At 46.2% G+C, this 24,878-nt stretch overlaps 1 protein-coding gene across 2 annotated transcripts; it reads left to right on the top strand.

Annotated features, from left to right (window-relative positions):
- The first annotated feature begins 4,258 nt into the window (after positions 1 to 4,258).
- On the top strand, positions 4,259 to 24,550 carry Nsfl1c (NSFL1 cofactor). 2 transcript variants are annotated; one of them, XM_027954151.2, is made up of 9 exons: positions 4,260 to 4,430; positions 6,813 to 6,910; positions 12,719 to 12,793; positions 15,429 to 15,594; positions 16,226 to 16,318; positions 17,669 to 17,778; positions 18,127 to 18,264; positions 22,503 to 22,667; positions 24,146 to 24,550. In XM_027954151.2, the coding sequence occupies exons 1-9, from the start codon at positions 4,326 to 4,328 to the stop codon at positions 24,306 to 24,308; spliced, it is 1,113 nt and encodes a 370-aa protein (XP_027809952.1). In that variant the 5' UTR covers positions 4,260 to 4,325; the 3' UTR covers positions 24,309 to 24,550. The 2 variants fall into 2 exon arrangements, with proteins under 2 accessions (XP_027809962.1, XP_027809952.1); XM_027954161.2 differs by lacking the exon at positions 12,719 to 12,793 and having other exon boundaries at positions 4,259 to 4,430.
- Positions 24,551 to 24,878: the final 328 nt, after the last annotated feature.

The raw sequence follows: 24,878 nt of genomic DNA on the forward strand, positions 1-24,878 counted from the left end.
TAAATGACCAACAAGGGTACAGTGGACAGTACTGTGATTAGGTTCTCTGCATTAACCAGTGGGAGCCAGGCCTGGTGCAAACACCTGTAATCCCAGTGACTCAGCGTGAAGGGTGTGGGAAATAACACCCCCCAAGAAAAGGGGGGTGACGGCCCCCAGGGAGGAGGGAGAACATCGGGTCCAGGGGAGAGAAGGTAGACACCAGGCCCTGGCTCTGGGCCTTCAGCCCTTCCCAGGGATGATGAGTCCCGGGAGGAAGGAGGTAAACTCTAGGCTCTGGGCTCTGGTCAGTCATCCTTCCCCAGTAACAGTGGCTTTGAGCTTCTCCAGCTGTTTTCCTGAGTTAGATTTATAATCTGCACGACTAGTTTCCCGACTTCCCAAGTCTCTAATGATTAAGTCACACTACACATTCTGCTATGATTCACACTAAGACTTATAAAAAACAGACCCCTCTTGTCACCAGTCACCATTTTCACCCCTGAAAATGTGCCACTCCACTGCTCCTGGAAAAGACAGCTTGCTGATCCCAGGTAGGCTCCCATTTGGGGTTATTTTTGCTTACACAGGAAGCTGAGGCAAGAGGATTGTAAATTTGAGATCAGCCTCAGCAATTTAGCAAGGCCCTAAGCAACTTAGCAAGACCCCGGCTCAACATAAAATGTAGAAAGGGCTGGGGACGTGGTCAGTGGTTAAGTGCCCCTGGGTGCAATCCCTGGTACCAAAAATTAATTAATTAACCAATGGGGGGAAACTGGACACTATTCTAGTCAGGTATCATAAGGTAACCAAAGGGAGCAAACAGGGAAGGTCTTCAATCAGGTCCATAGATGGAAGAGAACAGCACACAGCTCAGCACATCAGCATATAAGACACTAATTTCCAGACACTGGGGCCTCTTGCTGAGTCCATTCTGTGCTGACTTCCACCTTCACCTTCCGCAAATCTGTACTTTGCCTATCACTTGTGAGGATCTTGCTCAATTTTCTGGGACACCAGGGACCTGGACCCCACATGGACACCCCAATAATAACAAACCTCCTCCAAGTACTAATATTCCAGAGACAAGTGTTGATAGTAGGGAATCAGGAAGATAAAGGAGCTAAATCCAGCCACTCAACAGCCAGAGGCAGGAAGATCACAAGTTCAAGGCCAGCCTGAGCAATTTAGTGAGGCCCTGTCTCAAAATAAAATCAGAAGGGCTGGAAGTATAGCTCAGTGATAGAGAACCATGGGTTTCAATTCCCAGTACTGCAAAAAGTAATAACTGTTGTTGTTTTTTTTTTTGTTGTTGTTGTTGTTATTATTATTATTACTATTATTATTATTATTATTATTATTATTATTAACATTCTTTGCAGAAGCCTCTGGAGGGTCCAGTGTCATCTTGTCATGGGAGAAAAGATGTCTCTGTTGAAGGGTCTGAGGAGTCCCAGAAGGGAGGGGGAACTGAACTCAGGACCCAGGGGATTCTTGGCCATGACAGAAAAGAATTTCAGCACAAGCCACACAAAGGCATAGACGGAGGTTTATCTAGGAAAGTGGATATACCTTCAAGGAAGCAGAAGGGTTGTCTCGAGAGTGAGAAGCATCCCGGACTTGGGCTGAGGGCCCAATATTTATAGAAGGCTGTGTCAGGAGCTGGACTGGAGGTGGATTCAGGGTGGGCCTGCACAATTTCATGTGTTTTCCTGCGCTTGTGTATTTTCCTCATTTTACAAGCATGTACACACCCAGTTTTGTTCAGGACACTTAGATCTAAGTGTTATGTAATTGTAGTTTCAAGTTCATGCCCTCACATCCGCTTCTGATCAAATTCCTAAATTCCTCTAGTCAGATTGGTCAGGAGCTTTCAGCAGAAATCAGACAAAGGAATTGGTGATCAGGGACCCATGGGGCAAGGAGAGGCAGAGTGGTGCAGTGGTTAGGAACACGGACTTGGAGGCACGAGATACCTAGATTCAAGCCCACTTGGAGGTCTGATAAAATGATAGTAGCAGAACTCACTCCATAGGTGCCACAAGAATGAATGAGTTAGTAAATCTGAAGCTCTTTTAAGAGTATCTAGGGTGGGGCTGGGGCTGGGGCTCAGTGGCAGAGCGCTTGCCTTGCGCATGTGAGGCCCTGAGTTCAATCCTCAGCACCACATAAAAATAAATAAACAAAATAAAGATTAGAAAAAAAAAAGAGTGTCTAGGGCATAGTAAGTGCTCAGTAAACATAACTGCCAGGTACTATTATGGGGAAAGATGTCCCAAGGCCTCTGGGAGAGACACGAGGGGTCCCCTGGCCTAAGAAAGGGCTCCCCTCAGTGGAACAAACTGAAGAACAGGTGATGACCAGGTTCAGTCTCTAATACCAGTTGAGCCAATCAAAACCACACATTACTTTCTTTTTTTGCAGCAAGGATCAAAACCAGAGGCACTTAACCACTTAGCCACATCCCCAGCTCTTTTTATTTTTTATTTTGAGACAGAATCTTGCTAAGTTAAGACCTCGCAAAGTTGCTGAGGTCTTAAAGCACTATACCACCTCGATTTTGCAATCCTCCTGAGTACCTGGGATTACAGGTGTGTACCACCATGCCCAGATACCACCGATCTTTAAGCTGGGGTTCATTGTTGTTAGTCTCCAGTAATGCATGAGCATGGTCCAGAGCGAGCCTCCACCTCTTGGACTTTCCATGAGGTTGTGGGGCATGTGGAGTTGGCAAAGCAATGAAAGGAGTAGGGGCTGAGGAGCAGGGGTGGGGCTAGGTGGTCTTGAAATGGAAATGAGTCTCGTACCTCCAAAAAAGCCCCATCCTCCTATGACTCCTGCCAGGACCTGGTAAAGCTGAAAACCTGCTCATAATAACCAGAATCTAGACCCTAATACTTTTTTGTTGTTATTGTTTTGTCTTCACAGTACGTGGAGTTAAACCCAGAGCCTTGTGCGTGCTGGGGAAGCACTCTACCACTGAGCTGTGCCCCCAATTCCTTCTTAAATTTTAACTTTGAGACAGAGTCTAAGTTGCTCAGGCTTGCCTCAAAATTGTGATCCTCCTGATATTTCAGGACCCTAACACACTTGACAGATAAATGTCAAGTTTCTTTTTTTGCACAGTTTTAATGTGTATCAAATTTTCTTTGTTTTCTCCTTTTTTTTTTTTTTTTGTACTCAAGTTTGAACTCAGGACCTCACTCATACTAAACAAGCACTCTACCACTGAAGGCTACATCCCCAGCCTTTTTAATTTTGAGACGGGGCTCACTAAATTGCTGAAGCTGGCCTTGAACGTGCCAACCTCCTGCCTCAGCCTCTACAGTAGGCAGGATTTCAGGTGTGCACCACTGAGCCCAGCTATATTTCAAAGTTTCCAAGAAAACAACTTTATTAAGAAGGGTTTGGACAGAGGCTGAGGAGTGTCTCAAGGATCCTCAAGAAGAGGACACCTAAACAGAGACCTGAAGAAGAATCAGGAGGTGACAAAGGGAAGAGAGTCTCAGACAGGGTGGCAGGAGGCAAAAGGGAAAAGAAGCTGAGTACCTAAATGATAAACTTATGTCCGAAGACGTGCTCTTGGAGCAGTGGGAGAGTACTTTGCTGAGTTGCAAGGAAATGGTGCTCTAAGCAAAGCAAGAAAGCAGTAAATGCAAAGGTCCTGAGGCCAAAACATGCCTGGCACCTTTCAGGAACAGCAAGAGGAGCAAGGTGCCTAGAGCCGGGAGCATAGTAGGAACTGGGGAAAATGAGATGGAGGAGCTGGCTTATCTCACAAGAGTCTTGCATGCCATGAGACTGTCTTTTGTGCAGAGTGACGCAAAGAACCATGGAAAGGTTGTGAGTAGAGGATTGACAGATTTAAGGTCTGGGCACCGCCCTCCTCCCCCAACCCCCACACCCCTGCAAGACTGTAAGCAATAAGAGGGCAGTAACTTCGTTCCCTGCCAAATCCATAACCCTGGAAGCGCATCAGGCCATAGCCAGGCCTCAGGAAATGTTTGAACAAGTAAATAAATGGACGAGTGAAATGAGAGGATGAGACGATGAGTCTCAATTCTCTAAGGGATCTTCCTCGCACAGGGAGTGGAAGACCTGCTCCACCTCTCATCCTCCGCCCCGCCCACTCCCGCCGTTAAGCTGCTGTGCGCGCTGCGGCCTCCAGAGGGCGCGGAGCGACGGGGATTTCCGCACGGAGGGTTTTGCGTGAGGCACCGCGTGGGGCGGGGCCTGCGGGCGGGCGCCCAGCGTCTGGGCTGTGTAGACCGCTGAGCGGAACGCTGCAGCAGGTTTGGGGCTGTGCGGCGGCAGCCGGAGCGGTTTGAGACGCGCACGGGGCGAAGATGGCGGCGGAGCGACAGGACGCGCTGAGGGAGTTCGTGGCGGTGACGGGCACCGAAGAGGACCGGGCCCGCTTCTTCCTCGAGTCCGCCGGCTGGGACCTGCAGGTAGCGCCGCGAGGCGGGCCGCATCGGGTGGGCCGGGGACTGCCGGGCGCGGGCGCTTGGCGCTTTAAGCCCGAGGCGCCCGAAGCGCATAGTCATCCCTGCCCGGTCGGGGCCCGACCCAGGCCTCAGGGTGCTAGGGCCGCTGGCCACGCGTCACCGGCCCCGCTTGGGAGTCGGGGAACGCGGGCCAGCCCCGGCCTGCCCTGCCGGATCTGTTTCCCCCCTGCCTCTCCCGCTCGCGGCGTTGGCTAGACTTCGCGCACTGCAGCAGCCGCCGCCGTGGAGAGGGGTCGCCTGGGGGCGTGGCTGCCGCGCTGGGCGCTAGTTGCAGGCCAGGAGGGTCGGAGCCGCTGGCTCCTGGGTGGAACCACGCTCCCGACGACGCGATCCTGCAATTCCGTAGCCGCAACGTGGCGGCGGCGGAGGGAAGAACCTGGCCATGGAGTTGGCCCACGCCCCCTCTTACCTAATGCTGGGAGAAACTACCCCTGGGGAGGTGGCGCAGGGTTAGAGCCTCTTCCCCATAGTTAACTCAACTGTAAAATGGGAGTTTCTTGGAATTTACTATTTAATTCACTGGCACGTATTAAGTGTTCACTAAATACTTGTTGAATAAGAAGACAAGCTTCATGAGACAGGGATTTTTGCACCCTGATGAGCCCCCACTGCCTAGAACAATGCCTGGCATGTAAGAAGCCCTCAATAATTAATTATAGAAGGAGTTGCATAAATGTTCTAGGCCAGCCTACGTCTTAGGTAGATGATGATGAATGACTAATATTTATTGAGTACTTACCACAAGCCAGGCACTGTACTAACTGCTTTACATGTTTTATGTCATTTAACCTTCACGTTTTACAGCTGAGGTTTGAGATTAAGTGGCTTTGCTCAAGGAAGGCCTTATTGGCTTCCAAGTGGGAGAGATAGAATCGGAACTCAGTTCTATCTGATTCTAACCAAACAAGTAAAGACTCGCCTGGTTTTATGGATGAGGAATTAACATCCCAAAGGACAAGGAATGTGCCCAAGGTCACACAGCCAGTAAGTAGTGGAGTTGGGATTTGAACTGGATCTGCTGACAGCACCACTTAAATTGCTTCCCAAATGTAAGAGTTAAAGCATCGCATACCTGTACAGGCAAAGCCCAAAGGCCCTGTGCTGGGCAGAAGTGCGAAATAGAAAATCTTCTTCCTGAAAGCACATAGTGTAATGGTCAACAGGTCATCTATCTCATTGTGTCGCTCCAGGTGGAGAAAGTGGCTCATGTATGTGCTGTGACTTACCCAGCAGGGCCAGGACTTGAATGCAGGCTCTCTGAATGTCAGTTCATTTCAAGTTCCAAGATAATGCACTACCTCCCAACAGGCTGATATGTCCCATGTTGGCTCGGTGCCTCCTGTACACTGACTATACATTCAGTGTCTCCTTGAGATTAGGAGTGGTGTCTTCATCATCTCTGTAGACCTCAGTGCTCTTTCTTATTTCTTTGTGCAGAGTGATTAGTAAATACGTGTAATTGAGCTGGTGAGAGACATATAATCACAAATGGCCAAAGGACTCTTATATAGTCCTTCTGTATGCATAGAGCAAAGAAATGATTGTGCTTAAATATTAATCATCTCATCCAGTGTGCAGGGTTGATGGGACAGGTGTCCCCATTTCCCAGAGTAAGACACTAGGAGCCAGGCACAGTGTCAACACCTGTAATCTCAGCAATTTAGGAGGCTGAGGCAAGAGAATCGCAACTTGGGGAGGCATGTCTCGAAATTAAAAACAAAAAGGACTGGAGATGTGACTTAGTGGTAAAGCCCTTAGGTTCAATCCGCAGTACCAAAGGGGGGGGGGGATAGAAATTGGGCTTCAGAAAGAAAGGAAAAGTGGCAATTTGGAGGGACTCCACTTAAAGAATGAGGATCTGAGCATATTGCCTGGGATCAAACCTGGCTCTTCTCCTTAGTAACCTTAACCTTGGGCAATTTTCTTAACTTCAGAGTGCTTCTGTATCAATATAAAATGAAACAGTAATAGTACTAATCGCATGAGTTTCTGTGAGGAATAAATGAATTGACACATGTCAAGTGCTCAAAACAATTTGGCACATAAATAAATGTTCAATAAATACATGCTGCTTTTACTTTGTAAAATATGAATGAAGAGTATCTTTTTTCTTGCCTTTTTTACCCCTTAGTGGGTGGAATTTCAGGTGACATGAAGTCTAACAGTTCATCCACTACCTTTTGGTCTAATTTTCTATGGCCCCAGACACAAGCCATCTTGTAAGTGTAGGCTGTGTCTATATTTTTGTTCTTTTGTGCTCAGATGAGATATGTATTAGGTGAAGGACTGTTTTAAGGGTCCCAAGGTACTACCTCTCTGTTTCAGATCGCGCTAGCAAGCTTTTACGAGGACGGAGGGGATGAAGACATTGTGACCATTTCGCAGGCAACCCCCAGTTCAGTGTCCAGAGGCACAGCCCCCAGGTAAGGGCCAACTTCACTTCCTGCTACATGAGCGTTTCCAGCAGTGATGAGGAGCTAGTTTCTGACTTAACAGAGGATTCAGACCTGGATTTGTGGGCCACTGGGTTCCAGTGAGAAAATTAGACCAAGTGTTGACTAGTAACTCCCTGAAAGCCTCATCATTTCCTATGCAGAAGCATGTGTAACTCTTACCCAAGTGTTGTTATAATCTAAGTCTGGGAAAAACTACAAAATCTATTTTTTAAGATTTTTGAGGGCCTTTTATTTATGAAACTCAGGGAGTGACTACTCCATCTCTTGACATTGTTAAGCAGTGTCACTGTAGATGTAAAGAGATTAGGTCAGATGCCTTTTGGGATGCTGCTTTGATATTTTGGGATGGCCGTTAATGCTATTAACTAGTATAGTGGCACATACCTGTAATTCCAGCTACTCCAGAGGCTAAGGCAGGAGAATGACAAATTCAAGGCCAAGCTAGGCAGCTTAGCAAGATCCTTGCTCAAAATGAAAAGAGGGGCTGGGATACAGTGGATAGGTGCTGGCATAGCATGCACAAGTCCCTGGACAGCCACAAAAAGAAAGAAAGATAAAAACAAGTCTTGTAGAAAATTAACCTGTGTAACCTACCCCTTCCAAAGTTGATTTAGGGAGGTGACACAGCGTTAACCTCTGGGATCCCATTTGCATCACTTTTTTGGCCCCTTGCCTCCCATGGCAGATCACTCTTGTGATCTACAGAGTGGGACAGTGCTGGTTATTTGAATTTGAATTCAACCCCAAATGCAAAAAGGATATTTCTTTGCCATGATGTGGTAAATTGTCTGTCTTCTGAGTGCATCTGAAGTTTAAGGCCATGTCCTCCCTTTGAATAAGGAACACAAAGTCCAAATCTCATTGCTCCCTTCACATCTTTCTCAGCCTCCTATCTCCAGAGAAGAGAGCTAATAGGAAAGTGATCTTTGAGTTATTTGCAGGTGTTAAGCTGTGAGGTGTTAGTAATGGCATATTGGGATTTTACTGCCTGGGATTGGTTGTTAGGATAAGGGTCATTCTTGCAGCTGCTGGTAGAGGTGGCTTATTTCCTGGAACATAAACCTTTGATATCTATCGTGGATCACTGTTGGGATGTTGACATGTCAGAAATACCAAGGTAGAGGATTAGAAACTTAGTTTCTAATGCCAGTCACAAGTACACTCCTCTCCTCTGTATTAGTCCTAAAGTCCCCCAAGACAGTGTTCATTAAAGTAGGGGCTCAGGAACCTAACTGCCAAGTTTAAATTCCAGCTCTGCTACTTCAGAGCTTTGTGACCTTGGACAGATTACTTATCTCAATCCCTCAGTTTTCCCCACCTGTTAAATGGAAATGATATTAGTGCCTGCCGCACAATTAAATGAATCAGTACTTACATAGCACTTAGAGCACAGTATATGTTATCTCTGTTCTCATTTTATTTTTATCATTTTGGGCGTCCGTTCTCAACTTCTTGGTTCTTTGTACCCTGTCCCATTCCACAGCAAATACATATGTGTAAAAATAAGCATTAAAGTAAAATAATCAAGGAAATAGAGTTTAACAGTAAGCCTGAAAGGAATGAAAGACTAGACACACATTTAGGCCTAAGAGGCCTTGTCCCGTTGTCTTGATTAAGCCTTGGTTTTGGTAATGGACTTTGGTGAAGCCTAGGAAGAGGAAGAAGGAAGGCACTGTTTGTTCTGTCATTGTCCTTGTCTAGTAGGAAAGTGTCAACTGTATGCTCACCATAAGCCATACTTGTGCTACCACCCGAAGGGATCTGAGGAGTGCCTGCTTCCCGCTGACCTGGCTGTTGCAGAGTACTTAACCTGCTGCTGTCATCTTCTCACCTTCCATTCATGGTGCCACAACTGCCCTGTAACCACAATCAGTGAGCTCCTCCGTCACTCTAGGACAGGGATGTTTGATGTGGAGCCTGTGAACTCCTAAGAGGAGTGTGTGGAATGGATATGAGTTGCTTTACAAATTAACTGGAATTATAGGCACAAGTTTGTATGTATTTCGGCAGATACCTTTTTTAGTAAAAGCGTCCATAGCTTTTATTACATTCTTAAAGGAGTAGACCTAAAAAGATTAGCACTTGCTATGGAAGGAGGTGTAAAATCCTCAGTGATAACAGCTGACGTTTATTGAGCACTTAGTAGGTGCCAGGCTCTGAGGTAAGCCTTTCCATACACACCTTTTTAGTCTTTACAACAACCCTGAGTTGAGTACTGTTATAGTTCCCATCTTACAGATGAGGACACTAGAGCTAGGCTTCTTCCAAGATCGCACAGTCAGTAAAACAAGGGTTTCAGGTCAGGGCTGTTCTGCCTCCAGCATCTCGGCTCTCATCCCCAGCAGCATACTGCTTCTCCTGTGGGCACTCAACACCTTTCTGAACTACCTTCCTAGGCTTTCCCCTTTCCTCATTTCTCACCTTTGTTCCAGCCAAACCAAGTTCTTTGGTGTCCCAGTACTGCCTTATTTTTGGTTTTGCCCTTGCTCAAGCCTCTCATCTGAGTGAGTGCCCACACTCTTGCCCTCTGCCTCCTCCAAGTTCATCTCCACCCCCAACTCTCTATTGAGCAGTACTCCACAGTCCTGTTCTTCAGAACTCCAGTTGCAACTCTAATTCATTCACTTTGACCATACCCACTTATTACTGGGTGACATCTCCTGTGTTGTCTTGAATTCTTCCTGGTATTTAACTTAATTTTTTCTCCCTAAGCAAATTGGAAGCAGGAGGGCTGGCACTTCAGGAACATTTACCATCTGTCTAGCTTGTCCAGGTATTCCCACCTGTATTCTTATATCTGTCATCAGCGTTGGGAGTAGACAGTGCGCTCTCCTTTCATGTATCATGGTGCTCGGTCTTAGGTTGAGTAACTCACAGATTCAAACGAAGTCTGTCTAAAACCATAGTTGCTTATACTGCCATAGGCTGTCTCACTGCCCAGCACCTCCCACCCCTGTCCCCTATATGCTGATCAGGCAAGAGGTAACAGTTTCTTCCAGTATTTTTCCTCTCTTATCTAACAAGATGTATAATTTGTTAGGATTTCAGGGACTGCCATTGTCAGATTCTCCAGAACTAAATTGTCCGTTTAGTTAGCTACTAGCCTAATGTGGTTATTTAAGTTTAAAATACTGAATAAAGCATTCAGTTATTTCTTTGCACTTTCCACATTTCAGATGTTCAGTAGCCACACAGATACATTTCCATCTTCACAGGAAGATGCTGCCACACAGAACAAAGATGACCAGATTAAAAACTGAAAATATGATCTAATAAAGGATTTTGTGCTTCTTTGGGATTCCAAGTAGTCTGAGGAATAGAATTTTGTTTTTCAGTGTTCTGGGGAATATAGTTTTGATGGTCAAAAAAAAAAAAAATGGAAATTTCTGAGACATTTTGTGAAGATCATAGGATAGAGGAATCTAACGTTGGTAATATGCCCGGGATGTCCATGCCATAAGGTGACTCTCAGAGCATTACTCCAGAACAGTGGTCTCAGACTTGAGGGTGCATCAAAATTGTCTGCAGGGTTTCTTAAAACTGGATTGCCAGGTACCCTTCCCAGAGTTTTTTATTCAGGAGGTTTGCATTGCATAGGTTTACGGGTGATGTTGATGTTCCTGATCAAGGACCATGCTTTCAGAATTGCTGTTCAAGAGAAGTACTTAAATGTGCCACAGTATGCAAAGGACTCTTTCTCCATCAGTACCTCAACCATACACAGAAAACCCAGGAAGCTAATGCTGGGGTTATTACTGTTTACACGTGAGAAAATGAAGACTTAAGAGAATTTAAATAGCATGCCCAAGATCCTACAGTAGGAGGCAGAATTGGGATTGGATTCACATACGTTGACACCAGAATCTGTCAGATACCTTCAAAATCTAGATGTGTGGATTTGGGTGGGGGAGGAGAAAACCTCCAACCAAAACCAGAGCAAGTGACTTGCTCAAGCAGACATACGTGTGTCTGTATGAAAGAGTTTAGCAACAGGGGGAGGGGTTTTCCCATGGATACTTATCCTAACCATATCACTGGAGGAGACTTTGGGCTGATCCTCTCTGAACTCCCCCCAGGGCAGGTGAGCAAGTAGAAGTAGCCTGTCTGGGCACCATAGAGATGTCAGCACTCAGATCCTTGTGAACTGTAGTGTATTTAGCCAAAGGAATGTCCAGTAGGCTGTTCAGCTAGCTCAAGCAGGGATTCTCTCACTTCTTGTTGAGGGAAGCTCGGAGCCTCTCTTATTCTCATTATCTACTTAAAAATCTTCAAGATGAAGCTGAAACTTTAATCTTTGTAAACAACTCCTCCTGTCTGGCCTCATGAAACCTCTGTTAGCCTCTACTCTACTCCCCATATTCTAGGAACGCTATTTTTTCCTGGGAGAAATACAGAAATATTTCATCTATAAAATTTGTGTCTTATTGTCCTTGAAAAACTAAGCCTGTTCTTGAGAACAGGTCTAAACTAGGAAGAAAGTAGTAGTGTAAGACAGCGTTGGAGGAGAGAGTTCACCCTCCTCAGGCCTCTGTTAGTGTGCTCTCCTCACCTGCACAACACTGCTTGTTTCCTAAGTATTAATAAACACCTTTTCTTAACTGACCTGCAGCAGAAGCAAGCAGGACCTCTCCCCGAGGCTGCCCACCCTCATGTTCATTTCATTTCTACTTCCTGACTCCTCATCCTTCCTGCAGTGTGTGACTGTACATTTACATATGCAGCTTCCCTGTAATGCTGTACTGTCCCCTTGCCCACCAGCCTAACCACCATTCATGCACCTGGTTGCCTGCCTACCCGTTCTTTGGCACTAGTCCACATGTGGTGTTTTAGCTGGGTGTGGTATCACATGCCTGTAATTCTAGCAACTTGGGAGGAGGATTACAAGTTTGAGGCCAACAAGACCCTGTCTCAAAATAAAAAAGTAAAGTTGACTGGAGGGGCTGGGGTTGGAGCTCAGTTTAGAGCGCTTGCCTAGCATGTGTGAGGCACTGGGTTCGATTCTTAGCACCGCATATAAATAAATAAAATAAATGCCCATTGACAACTAAAACAATATTTTTTTTTATTTTTTTTAATTGGCTATGGATATAGCTCAGTAGTAGAATGTCCCTAGATTTGGAGGGGGTGGGCTGGAATGGTATTTTTTAATGTTCTTCCCATTCCCTCTTAAGAGGCTCCATATTTATGAGGCCTTATGAGCTGTCTCTGGGCCCCTCTGGCACAAAATTTAATGGATGGTTGCCTGGCCCGTCTCTTCTATTATGGGACGAACTGTACAGACCCAGCATCTATTCAGTGCCTGACATGCAGACAATCCCTCAGTATTTAAAATTTAAATTATGAAAACAGTTATCCAGTAGTATGCTTTTAAAGAAGTAAAGACCTCATTGCCCCCCTCCCAGGATAACTTATGTTAGATTCCCCATAATATCATAATATTATGATATTACCTCATAGTATCACTTTTTAATTTATTCTCAGTCCTGTGTGGCTTTGAAGAAATAAATGCCACATTATTTTACAAATAAGCTTAGGGGAGGTTAACCCTCATCTACATACAGCTTCTCATCCCACAAAAAAAAAAAAAAAAAAAAAAAAAATATATATATATATATATATATATATATATATATATATATATATATATATATATATATACACATACACATACACACACACACATCTCTAATTCCATTGTTCTCAACTCCGAAGCTGGTGATGGGGTTACCTTCTTTAAACTCCCCAAAATCATTTTGCTCCTTTCTGTGTCTCCAGTGATAATAGGGTGACATCTTTCAGAGACCTCATTCATGACCAAGATGAGGAGGAGGAGGAGGAGGAAGGACAGAGGTAAGTTTTTGATGGGGCATATCCCGCAGTGGTGCTTAGATCACCTAGAGCATGATATGGAACACATGTGGGTCACTGTTAGTCTTACTGCTGGGGATAGGGGTACATTCTAACCGTACTCCCTGTAGCTTAGAAGTGATCCCTGTCCCCTGTTACTTTTCTCTCACCCTTTTGTGGTTGTATGGGTTTGTCTTGTTAAATTGTTTTTAAAACTGTGTATTTATTGATGAATATTATGGGACAGGAACAAATCAAAAGGAAAAAGTCATTCACATCAACACAGACATAACCGGGTGTCAGTACTTCTGATGTATTTCTTTCCAGCTTTTTTCTTTTTACAGATAAAGCAGTACATCACATAATAAATAGAGTAATAGGCTTCTAAATGTGTGCTCCTCCAATACACACACACAGATTGATTTTATTAGAACATTCCTAAAAGTTAAAATCAATGTCCATTGTGGAAAATATGAACTAATATAAAATATAATGTTCACTTACCCTTTGATAACTACAGTTAATATTTTGGTGTATTCCCAATGGGTCTTTGTTCTGTGTTGTATTTTGCAAGGTGAAGATCAGATTTTGGTTTCTTTTGTTGGATTAATGCTAGGTCTTAAGCCCTTCATGTCATTAAAATTCTTCATGAGCGTGTTCTTTCTCTTTTTTGCCACTGACCTACATCCCAAGTCCTTTTAATTTTTTGAGACGGGGTCTTATTAATTTGTGTAGGGTGACCTTGAACATGATGACCTCCTGCCTCAGCAGCCGCCCTGGTCTCTGGGATTACAGGCATGTGCCATCGCACATGGCAACTTCAGTGGCTAAATAATAATCTGTCATGTGGACTAACCAACATTTAGGTTGTTTCTAATTTTTGTTTGTTTGTTTGTTTGTTATTTGGGGGTATTTTGGATTTTGTTTGTTTGTTTTTGTCAGTACTGGAGATTGAATTCAGGGCCTTGAGCATATTAGGCAAGTACTCTATCACTGAGATACATCCTCAGCTGTTTCCAGTTTCTTTACTACTATATATCAGTGCAGTGAGCATCTTTGTGTATTAATCTTTGACCCAATTTCAGGTTATTTTCTTACAATAATTCCTGGTGTGGAAATACCAGGTCAAGGGCATGCATATTCCTAAGGCTCTTGATCCTAGACTCCCAGTTCTTAAGCCAAGGCTTGGAGATCCTTTAGTTAAAAACCTTACAGTCTGTTGAGCAGAACTTTAGCTGGACTGAATGGGAATAAACTGGCTTCAGCCTCATTTTATGGGTTTTGGTTCTCCATGGGTCTGCCTCTGTCCACCAAATATTCCTGAGAAACATTGTATGTAATCATGGAAATGCAGCTTCCTCGCATTGGTTAGTCTTTGGCAAGAGGGCTGAGAAATTATATGTGTTCTCCTATTTCACCTATATTATGTTCCCCAGAACCTTCATTTAAATACAAAGTTCAGTAATATATGTTAATTTTAGGGTTTTATATTCCTTGAGTGAAATGTGTTGTCATTAAGTATGTGAATGCTAGGCTCCTAAATGGCCTCCACTGTTTCCTCTCCAGCCCTCCATTATTTCACATCCATAGCTCCCTTGGCCCCTCAGCATTTCAGACCTGAAATGACACTGCCCTGTCAGGACCTAAATTTTGCTTCACATTCCCAGGTGACTTCTAGAATTAGAGGATTGGAACTAATTTTCCTAGGTTTTGTGACTTGGCTGTGACTAAGAGTGATAAGAAGGCAGCTACATGACAACTGGTTTTCAGGCTCAAGTTAAAAAAAAAAACTACTAATTTAATCTCAAGCCACCCTTAACCCATTACCAAGCCCCGTGTGGTTGTGTGGGGGCTTGTATTTGAGATCTGGGCTTCCCTGGCCTTCTCAAGTACTATCTCCTCTGGTTCTCCAGTGTGTGTCACCACAATGGTGAGGTGAGTCTTGGGGGAGCTCTTGGTGCTGTCACACCACCTCACGTGTGTGCATTACTCTGCTTGTTCTTTTGCATACATCTGCTGATTTGAACCTCACCGCCCTGACTTAAGGAGCAGGTAGGTAGGGCATGCGGTTCCTCCCTCCCATTTCAAAGACAAGGAAGGTGTCCAGAATAGAGCACTGGCTTACCCAGGTCACAGTGGCAGAGCCAGTGCTGGAGCCTAGCTGCTGTACTAACCCTGCCACTGCCACCATTAACCCAGAGCTACTAGAGATAGCCTCACCTGGCTAGGACTGTAGTTGCTGTCTATTGAAGAGGCGCAGGGGACGGACAGTTCCTGGCTGGCATGCTCCTGTGCTGGCATGGTGCTGTGCATGCCTGAAATGCCCTTCCCTGACCCCTTCACCTGATAACTCATCCTCAAGACTCAGCCTGGAAGATGCCTTTGTAGGAAGCTGTGGCTGTCCTCCCCTCTCATTGTGCCTGAGTCCCCTTACTGACGTCATGGCTGCTCACATTGCATTGTGCCTGCCTGCCTCTGTTGTATGTGTCCCCAACTAGCCAGTAAGTTCCTTTAAGACGGGCATTGTGCCCTTTGATCCAGTGGGCCCAGCACTGGGCCCAGAACCTGGCGCATGCTGTGTTTGTTTTCTTTTTGTTTTTTATGTGCATTTAGTGTTAGAAGCTTATTTTCTACACAGGTTTTATGCTGGGGGCTCAGAGAGAAGTGGACAGCAGATTGTTGGCCCTCCCCGGAAGAGAAGTCCCAACGAGCTGGTGGATGATCTCTTTAAAGGTGCCAAGGAGCATGGAGCTGTAGCTGTGGAACGAGTGACCAAGAGCCCGGGAGAGACCAGTAAACCTAGAGTGAGCATGAGGGTCCCTTTCTGTGCCCATAAGACCCAGGGTTCCCCTGGAAAAGGAGACTTTGTTCATTCAGTCAGTCTTGACTGGTTTGTTTTCTCTCCCCGTTTGCTTACTTGGTCTCCTATGCAGAAAACTAATATAGTTTCTCCCATCCTTTAGCATGCAACCACAATTGGGGGCAAAATTTTCAAACCTTTGGCCTGCAATCTAGATTCGGTCCTGCAGGCGTGTTGTCTTGGCCTATCCAATTTGACCAACTCAGGGGTTTTTTTGTTCTAATTGACTTTAATTGCCACCAACTTGATATAAAATCTGAATTTCTGCCTTTGGGAAAATGAAAAAGACTGGAATTATCTGCTCCTGGATTCCTACATGGCTGTAATTAACTAGAGTTTAATAGCTATTTCATCTAACTGTGCTCCCCCTCCCCTTTCCTGTTTTTACCCTAATCCTGGTTACTTAATTCATCTGCCATAGTGCCTGGCCCTGTGGGCACTGAGTTACTCAGAGAAAGCACATCTAGTGGTGAATAAGCGTGATCAGAATCCCTGCCTCTTTTCTTTCACTCACCTAAGATGCATCATTGAATCTAAGCCCTATCACCAGGTGTTTATGAACTTGTCCTTTATAGCCATTTGCAGGTGGTGGCTACCGCCTTGGGGCAGCACCGGAAGAAGAGTCTGCCTATGTGGCAGGGGAAAGGAGGCGGCACTCCAGCCAAGACGTGAGTGTGCCCGCATTCCTCGGGGAAGTTTGGGGGCTATTTTGCCCTTTTTTCTGAAAGGGATCAGTTGTGTGTAGTATGTGAACCAGCAGCCTCCTTAAAGAGGGGGGTCTGTAGAAATGGTGTCCTTGTGTGGTCTAAATAGAGGGGCTTGCTGGGGCGGCTCTCATCTGGCTGATCAGGGGGCTGGTGAGAAAGGATGGGGGGAGGGGATGGCCAAATGAAGTTTTCTGGGCATTCCATGGATCTCAGGCATATGGACATTGTATCTGGGATTCTCTATTTTGCCTTCTTACTTGTCCAGTACTTTTTTCCATATGCATAGGGACCTTCTCCCTATAATTTGCAATCATACCATATGAATAAATTTTAATCTTTTTAAAACATTAATATTATGCCACAAACACTTTCATGTAGCCTTGTGAATAGTTCCTTTTTTAAAATATATTTTTAGTTGTAGATAGACATCATACCTTTCTTTATTTTTATGCTGAGAATTGAATCCAGTGCCTCTCACACGCTAGGCAAGTGCTCTACCACTGAGCCACAACTCCAGCCTGAATATAACTTTGTATAATATATGTTTAAATCATTTTGGGTTTTGTTCCAAAATAAAAAAAGTCAGTCAGAATTGAAAGTTAAAATCCTGTCTTCTTGTGGCAGCAGTTACTAAGGCATTTGTTTTTAGTCTTCTAAACTCTTCTGAGAATGCATATAGGGAGTTGTTGTTGACAGAAATTTTTTTAATGATTGCAAAATAGTCCAGGAGTAGATTTGCCAGGGTATTTTATTAAAACACTAGCTACATACCAACCACACTGGCAGTCCTACAGAGGAGCAGGCCACAGCTTCAATCGAGTCATCTGTCATCTGCTCAGAGCCAACTCACCAGTGAGTGGCAAAGTCAGGACACAACCCCAGGCTTCCTTAATACAATGCCTATGCTCCCAGCCTGTGCCGGGTCACCTTCTTACTTTAGGTTAATGCTTATTTGCTTGGTTGTTGATTGGTTTCCCTTTACACACATGTCTATATGTATGTTTGCTTGTCTGTTTAATAATGTGATGAAATAGTAAAAGCTTACTGATTTGCAGGTTCAAATCAGTGTGCTTTCCAGGTTCCTGTCAATGTTTTAATTGCCTACCACCTGCTGGACTGGTAGCACATGTCTGAAATCCCAGCAACTCAGGAGACCGAGGCAGAAGGATCAAGGATAGTTTCAACAACTTAGCAAAACCCGTCTCAAAATAAAAAATTACAGAGGTTGGGGATGTAGCTCAGTGTAAAGTACCGCGGGTTCAGTTACCAGTACCAAAAATAATAACAACTGCTTACCTCCTGTCATCCCAGGTTCATGTAGTGCTGAAGCTCTGGAAAAGTGGATTCAGCCTGGACAATGGTGAACTCAGAAGCTACCAAGACCCAGCCAATGCCCAGTTTCTGGAGTCTATCCGCAGAGGGTAAGAGAAAAGCCCTCCTTTGAGTTCCAAATAAGTGAATGAGATGGCAATAGGAAAGGACGAGGCAAAACATTTATGATTTGAGAAATAAATTTTTTGAAGCAGGTTTAGCACAGTTGAAATACAGATGAACAGATCTGCTCCAAAAATATTGTGTCCATTTTTCACCTTTGGGTCTGGAGCAAAGCCAAATGGCAAAATAAGAAATAGTTGTCCACTGTGACCAAGGAGACAAGAGAAGATAGAGGTAGATAGGAAGCCACTGGAGCAGCAGGTCTCTACCAGTGGCACTCTCCTTACCCTCCATCCTGCCCTCTGCAAGCCCCAGCATTGCCTTTTCCTTCTCAGGGAGGTGCCAGCTGAGCTGCGGAGGTTAGCGCATGGTGGGCAGGTGAACTTGGATATGGAGGACCATCGGGACGAGGACTTCGTGAAGCCCAAGGGAGCCTTCAAAGCCTTCACTGGTGAGGGCCAGAAACTAGGCAGGTAAGGAAGAACACTGGCCAGGCCCAGCAGACCTTGTGTCCTCACTGTGGATAGCTTTTTACCATTTTCAGAGGCATTCAGATTTTATTTTTATGGGAGGAAGAATATGGAGAGTGTGGGCTTTGGGATTAACAACCCTTATAGGCAGGCTGCCTTCTCTCAGGGTCCCACTCAGCCTTGACCGTGGCCTTAGGTTCACTTTGTCAAGTGTTTTTCTGAAGGAACTGTTGCATTTGACAGGCACTCAGCAAAGTGTCCCTCTCTTGCCAGTACTGTCCTGGTTTTACATGCAGAAAGCCTCTGCTCTTTGGCTCTTAGCTTGCCCTTGGTTGGTGTGTGGCAGAGCCGGGATTGGGATTGAAGCCTTCTAACTGGCATTCCTTGCCATGCTCCTGCACAGCAGGACACCCTCTCTGCCTTTCTCCTCACAGCCATCTGAAGGACTCAGAGCCTGGTGTGCCAGCAGCGAGGCCCTTTTCAGCTTCTGGCTGGTGCTCTCCTGGTTTCCCTACCTCCCTGTTGACTATCCTTGCCAAGGAGCAAGGATCAGAGCTCAGGACACTAGAGACCAGTGGTTTGTGACTTACCAGAACCAAAATAGTTACATTAGCTGGCCTGCTCGCCTCATCCGTGTGCCACTTGGAGGGTGCCGTTCTCAGGTGAACTTCCATGGTAGCTGTGATGAGCTTTGGAGAGCACCTGATTTTTTTTTTTTTTTTCTTTTTTTCATTTGTTATTAACCCATGAAGTCCCATCATTCTAGATGTGGGGCACCTATACAAAACTTAAATCAATCAACAAATATACCATGGTAACTTTTGAAATAAATGTTTCTGGAGGTTTTTGTTTATTTGGGGGTTTTGGATTTTGGTTTTTTTATCTGCCTCCCAAGCTGCTAGGATTACAAATGTTCACCACAGCACCCAGCTAGAGTTCTATTCTTGTTTGTTTGTTTTGTACTGGGGGTTGAACGCAGGGTGCTTTACCACTGATATCCCCAGTTCTTTTTATTTTTTTATTTTGAGACAGGGTCTTGCTAAATTGCTGAAACTGGTCTCAGACTGAATCCTGCTTCAGCCCTGAGTCACTGGGATTACAGGCATGCACCACCAGGCCTGGCTGAGTCTCAGGATTTGAAATTATGACAAGAAAGTATCTTAATGCCAGTTTTTTCCACTATGAAGGCAATGAACAGTTAGGTGGCTGAGGGTCTTGCTCTGAGAGACTCAGTTTCCTTGTGACTTGTGAATGTTTACAGTGTTTGCAGGGAGATACTAGAAATGCCTTGTTTTCTAAAGTCTGCTTCAGCCTCTCCAGCCTCTGGGTGAAATGCCCTCACTTTTGCAGTAGCCCACATGGGAGCAGTTCTCAGGAAACTAGATACAGGTTGGTCCTTTGGACAGAAGCGTGCATCTGTCCTACGTGGTGAACTAATGCTCTTGAGCATCTCACTCTGAGGCCTAGTGATGGAGTTTCTCCTCCACCCAATCCACCCTGAGAGCAGCATTGGCTGGGAGTACCTTGTAGGTGACTTCCACTTACAGCCCATGGGTAGACAGTGCTATTGCCAAGTGATGGCAAACATGATGGGGCAGAATCTTGAAAAAAGATAGTAATCAGCTATTTGAGGGGTTTTCTCTCTCAGCTGAGCACTGAGTCATTTCCATGCATCGTCTCCTTTAATCCTGTTTTGATCCCCATACTACAGATAAGGATTTTGAGGCTTGGAGAGGTCAGGCCTTGCCCAGGGCCACATTGCTGGTCAGTGCCACACAGGGTTCCCTCCAGTCTCTGCTCTTGTCCGTCTTGCTGAAGGTATCCTAGATGTTCTTCACAGCCACGTAGACATTTTTGTATATGCCTGGTACAGTGCATATTTTTAGCTATTTTCTCAACCTTGGAGAGTGTGCTGAACTCTTACTAATGAGGAAACTGAGTCTTGGGGTCAGGTTCCTGAAATCCAGGCCTTAATCTTAATCTCTCTGACTCCCGGATCTGGCACAAGAATGTGACAGTGTTAAAAGAGCACAGGACCAGAGCCAGACAGCTTGGCTTGTATCCTGGCTCTACCTCAAACCAACACTGATATCTTGGGCAAATTGCCTGACCCCCCTACACCTCCATTTCTTATCTGAAAAATGGAGGTGATGAGCCCCCATCTTGTGGGCTGAGGCATAAGTGAGTTCATATGTATAAAGTGTTCAGCATAGGAATTGGCTTGGTAGAGGTACTTCATAAGCAGCTCTTGTGTTCATCATGCTGTACCATGATATGGATACCTGTCATGTGTACTTGGACTTGTTCTTAACTTGAGGGGTCTGCTGCCTGTAGTCTAATTGGAGAGTTGGCCTAATGCCCCTAAAACTAGTGAACAAAACAGCTTTAGAAGAGAGGAGGCATTTACAAGCACTTGCACTGTTTCCAGGCATCTCTCCTGCCTGGGACGGTGTGATTTACCTGTGGGTTCTGCCCACATTTGAATCCCATGTGCTGTGAGGCTGATGAGCAGGAGCAGTTCCTTATGCACAAATGTGGCAAGCATTCGCCTCTGAGCTCCAGTTTGTCTTCTCTAAGCCTATATTTCACTTTCACAGAAAAGAATGTTGACTTTTTGTTATTTTTTGTTCCCGGGCAGTGTTTCACACACTGGTTTCCCTGACTCCTGCTGCAGGAGGTTAGTAAGTGTAACACCTGAAAAGGGCCTGGTAGTCAATGAGATGCCGTCACTGCTCCTTTCTCAAGGCACTGAACATGCTAATGCCCTGATGCCGCTGGAATAGTATGTGATGTTTCCTAAACCTTCCTGCAGGTATCTGAAGGGACAAGTGTCCTGTGGAGCATACTTTGAAGAGTACCTTCAGTTGGATTTGCTACAAATACCCTTTTTTATTGATTTATTTTGGTATTGAGGATTGAAGCCAGGGCCACTCTACCACTGAGCTTACACCCCCAGTCCTTTCTTCCATTTTTATTTTGAGACAGGGTCTCTCTAAGTTGCTGAAACTGGCCTTGATCTTGTAATCCTCCTGCCTCAGTCCCCCAGGTTGCTGGAATTACAGGTACCCCCTATGCCTGATTCCGCAAGTATGCTTTTTTAGGTCATAAAAATTGGAAGAGTTAGGTACAGGAACTTATCTAATTAGGTGCTTTTGAAGAGAAGCCATCAAACTCTTACCTAATGGCCTTTCTTTGCAAAGTTCTGGCCCAGCTATCTGCTAGGAGGAAGGCTAAGAACAAGGCAGGTGGGTGGTTTAGTGGCAAGAAGGCTCATGGAGAACTGGGAGTGAGTTGTATGTGCATTTCATCCATCACCCAGACTAGTTCATGCAATTCTCCTTTAATTTTCACAACAACTAAGCAAGACAGGCAGCCTCAACCCTGGTTACCAGTCCTTGCTAACTGCTGGGTGTAGTGTTACATGCTGTAATCCCAGCTCCCAGGAGAGAAGGCAGAAGGACCACTGAGTTAGAGGCCAACCTTAGCAACTTAGACCCTGTCTCAAGTTAAAATTTTTTAAAGGCTAGGGATGTAGCTAAGGGTAGAATGCTTGCCTAGCAAGTGTGATGCCTGGGTTCAATCTCCACTACCACACATCAAAAAAAAGTCCTGTTACATTTGTTGAAATTAGGGGAGCTTGATTAACTTGCCCAAGGTCACTGAGCTAGTGGGTGAATTCACACCCTGGTCCACCCACTTCTAAGATTTGATCTCAACACTGGCAGACACCATATCCTATTCACTGTATAATGAATCCCAACAGACCTGGCATTCGTGCCAGTGATGGAGGTGAGATGGGGCCTTTGGGGGCACATGTATGTGAGATACACACATGAATGAGGTCGCACTGAGGGCGCAGGCCTGAACATTTCATCCCAGCTGGTCACTTGCCAGACTGTGCCAAGGCTGCCTCTGCCACAGACATGGAGTGTTCCCCTCAGCTGCTGTTGGCTCCTCCAGTCTTGAGCCTGTCTCTTCTGCCTCAGGCTTCCTCCCTTCAAGGCCTTGGGCAGGTGAGGACGAGTAACGGGCCCAAGCCTCCTCAGGAGAGAGGGAGGCAGCAGTGACTTGGTGCTAGGGTGGATTCTCCTGGGCCCACGAGTCCCTCAGGGCTGGGATTCCTCCTGTCTGGTCTCTAGATCAGCAGCACCAAACACAGGCCAGGATCACATCTGATGTCCACCAGCATGCTGAGATGAGTCCCTCTCTGTTCTTGTGCTGATGTGCCTCTCTCCCCTCAGCACGGCCCCCCAGTTGTTGAACACGAGCTCCCCAGCCCAGCAGGCGGAAAATGAAGCCAAAGCCAGCTCCTCCATCCTGATCGACGAGTCAGAGCCGACCACAAACATCCAGATCAGGCTTGCTGATGGCGGGAGGCTGGTGCAGAAGTTCAACCACAGCCACAGGTACCGCGTCTGGCCTGGCCTGGCCTGGCTTTGCTAGCATTGACCTGGAGCCTGGGAGGCAGGGAGCTGTTCTGAGCATGAGCAGGCTTTCCCTAGGCAGGGAGGAGGGGCACTGCGAGTCTGAAGCCTTTGGTCCTCCTCTTCCATTAGTGTGCCAAGGGCAGCTTACTCCTTCCTGTGGGTCTTGTTCCTCATCCTTGGGATTTTTAAGTCACCAGATTCTTTCTTCACAGGAAGTATCATACCAAAGCCTGGGTACAGAAGAGATCAAATTAGAACTGCTGTAGTTGGTGGAGGAGGAAGGTGCAGGGCCCGCACCCCACCCACCTGGCTTCTTCCACCTCTCTCCCCCAGGGCCTCTGAAAACCACTAGGCTCTTAAGATTTTTCTGGATCTGGTCTTTGGGAATTCTGGGAATACCTGCTCACTGTCTCAGGCTGTCTGGGATGAGTCAGGCCAAACTCTCCTCTGTGTGTTAGATGGAAAAAGTAAGGCAACCAGAGCTGAAGAGACCAGCAAGGGAGGTGCTGAAGGGCTATCACCAATAAAGATATGTGACAGCCCCTCTTTTGAGAGCAGGGATGTCTTTAAATTTCATCAGTCATGGGCCAACCAAGCCTGGACCCATATGTGGGGCCAGGGTTTGGCATGTAACAAGCCCAGGTGTGAGCTGGAGCCTCAGGAGGCTTGCCTAGGTGTGAGCTGAAGGAGGAGTGGCCCAGTTTGCTACCTGAGTTATTGCCTCAGTTTCAGTCCACTCAGAAGCCCCAGAAGGATACTTTCATCCTGTGGAAGCCTGTGCTGGGCACTGGTGAGGACTGGTCTTCCCAGGCCTCGGGCTGCATCATGCACCCCCAGGCCTTGAGCTGGTGTAGATGCATAGAATCCAGGGGTTGGAGGGGAAGGGAACTTTATGGAAGCACTCTAGGGAGGAGGCTATTCCTGGGGACATCATTCTCATACCAGGTTCAGGACACAAGCAGCAGGTAGAGAAGGAATTCCTGGCCCTGAGGAGTTGCTGAAAGAGCTTCAAGTGCCTCTCAGGAAGGGACAGTGATTCCAACGCATCCCAGAGTGTTTATTTACAAACTTGATCATTGCTGTTGCAGGAAGTGGGGTGGAAACCAGGAGCAGGCAAGGCTGCCCTGGGAGAGGCATCCCACTGAGGCCCGCGGTGTGGTCAGGGTTCCCGGCAGGAAAGCAGAGAGCTTCTGGGGAGACTGAATGTGGTAGAGGAGTGTGGCCTGATAACAAAAGAGGGAGAAGAGGATGAGGGGGAGGGCGGGCGTCCGTGGCAGCGCACTGGGGATGTTGGGGTTCATCTGAAGGAAGCAGGGGGAGGACTGGCCTCCTACTTCCAAGTGACAGCTTGGCTGCTGCTTGGAAAGGGGCTCTGAATGACTCGTCCTCTGAGAGTCGGGGTGGTAGGCACCAGGGAGGGTCCTGCTCACCGCCTCCGCCCACCCCTACTCCTCTAGGATCAGCGACATCCGACTCTTCATCGTGGACGCCCGGCCAGCCATGGCTGCCACCAGCTTTGTCCTCATGACTACCTTCCCAAACAAAGAGCTGGATGACGAGAACCAGACCCTAAAGGAAGCCAACCTGCTCAACGCCGTCATCGTGCAGCGGTTAACATAACCACCTGGCCGCTGCCTCATACCCTCCTGTGTCTCCACGCTGCAGCCCTGCCCCGTGGGGATCAGCCCTCCTGTCCCTGTGCACACCCAGCGGTCCAGTGCCACGTCTCCTCCGTTGCTCTGGGTCCTTAGATCTCAGTTGGACATTTGTTTTCTTCTTAGTTGCATTTCCTGGGTTTTTGTGACGATCAATGAACTTTAAAGAAAAAAAAAATAAAAACAACCAAAAAAATTGAAGAAATATCACCAGCATGTTGTATGGAAACTCACACTGAAGTAGACTTTGATTGTTATAAAATCTTATCTTGGCCTGGTGGTGGGGGGACTTTCCTTCCATCCTCCATGAAAATTGCTGTGGCATACAACACATCCACATCTCTCCCGCCACCCGAGAGGTGACCAGAGGATTTCCCCCTCTACAAGGAAGGAAGGGGCTTTGCAGCTGCTTGCTTCCACAAGAGTGTATCATTTGTCACAACTGCTACACAAAAGGCCCCTGAGGGATGAGGCCTGGGCTGTGGACACTCCCTCCTTCAGGAGAAAGAATTTTGCGCTGTGTGCCCTTCTCTCA

Source organism: Marmota flaviventris, chromosome 2 (genome assembly GCF_047511675.1).
Source record: "Marmota flaviventris isolate mMarFla1 chromosome 2, mMarFla1.hap1, whole genome shotgun sequence".
In the NCBI taxonomy this organism is placed as follows: domain Eukaryota; kingdom Metazoa; phylum Chordata; class Mammalia; order Rodentia; family Sciuridae; genus Marmota; species Marmota flaviventris.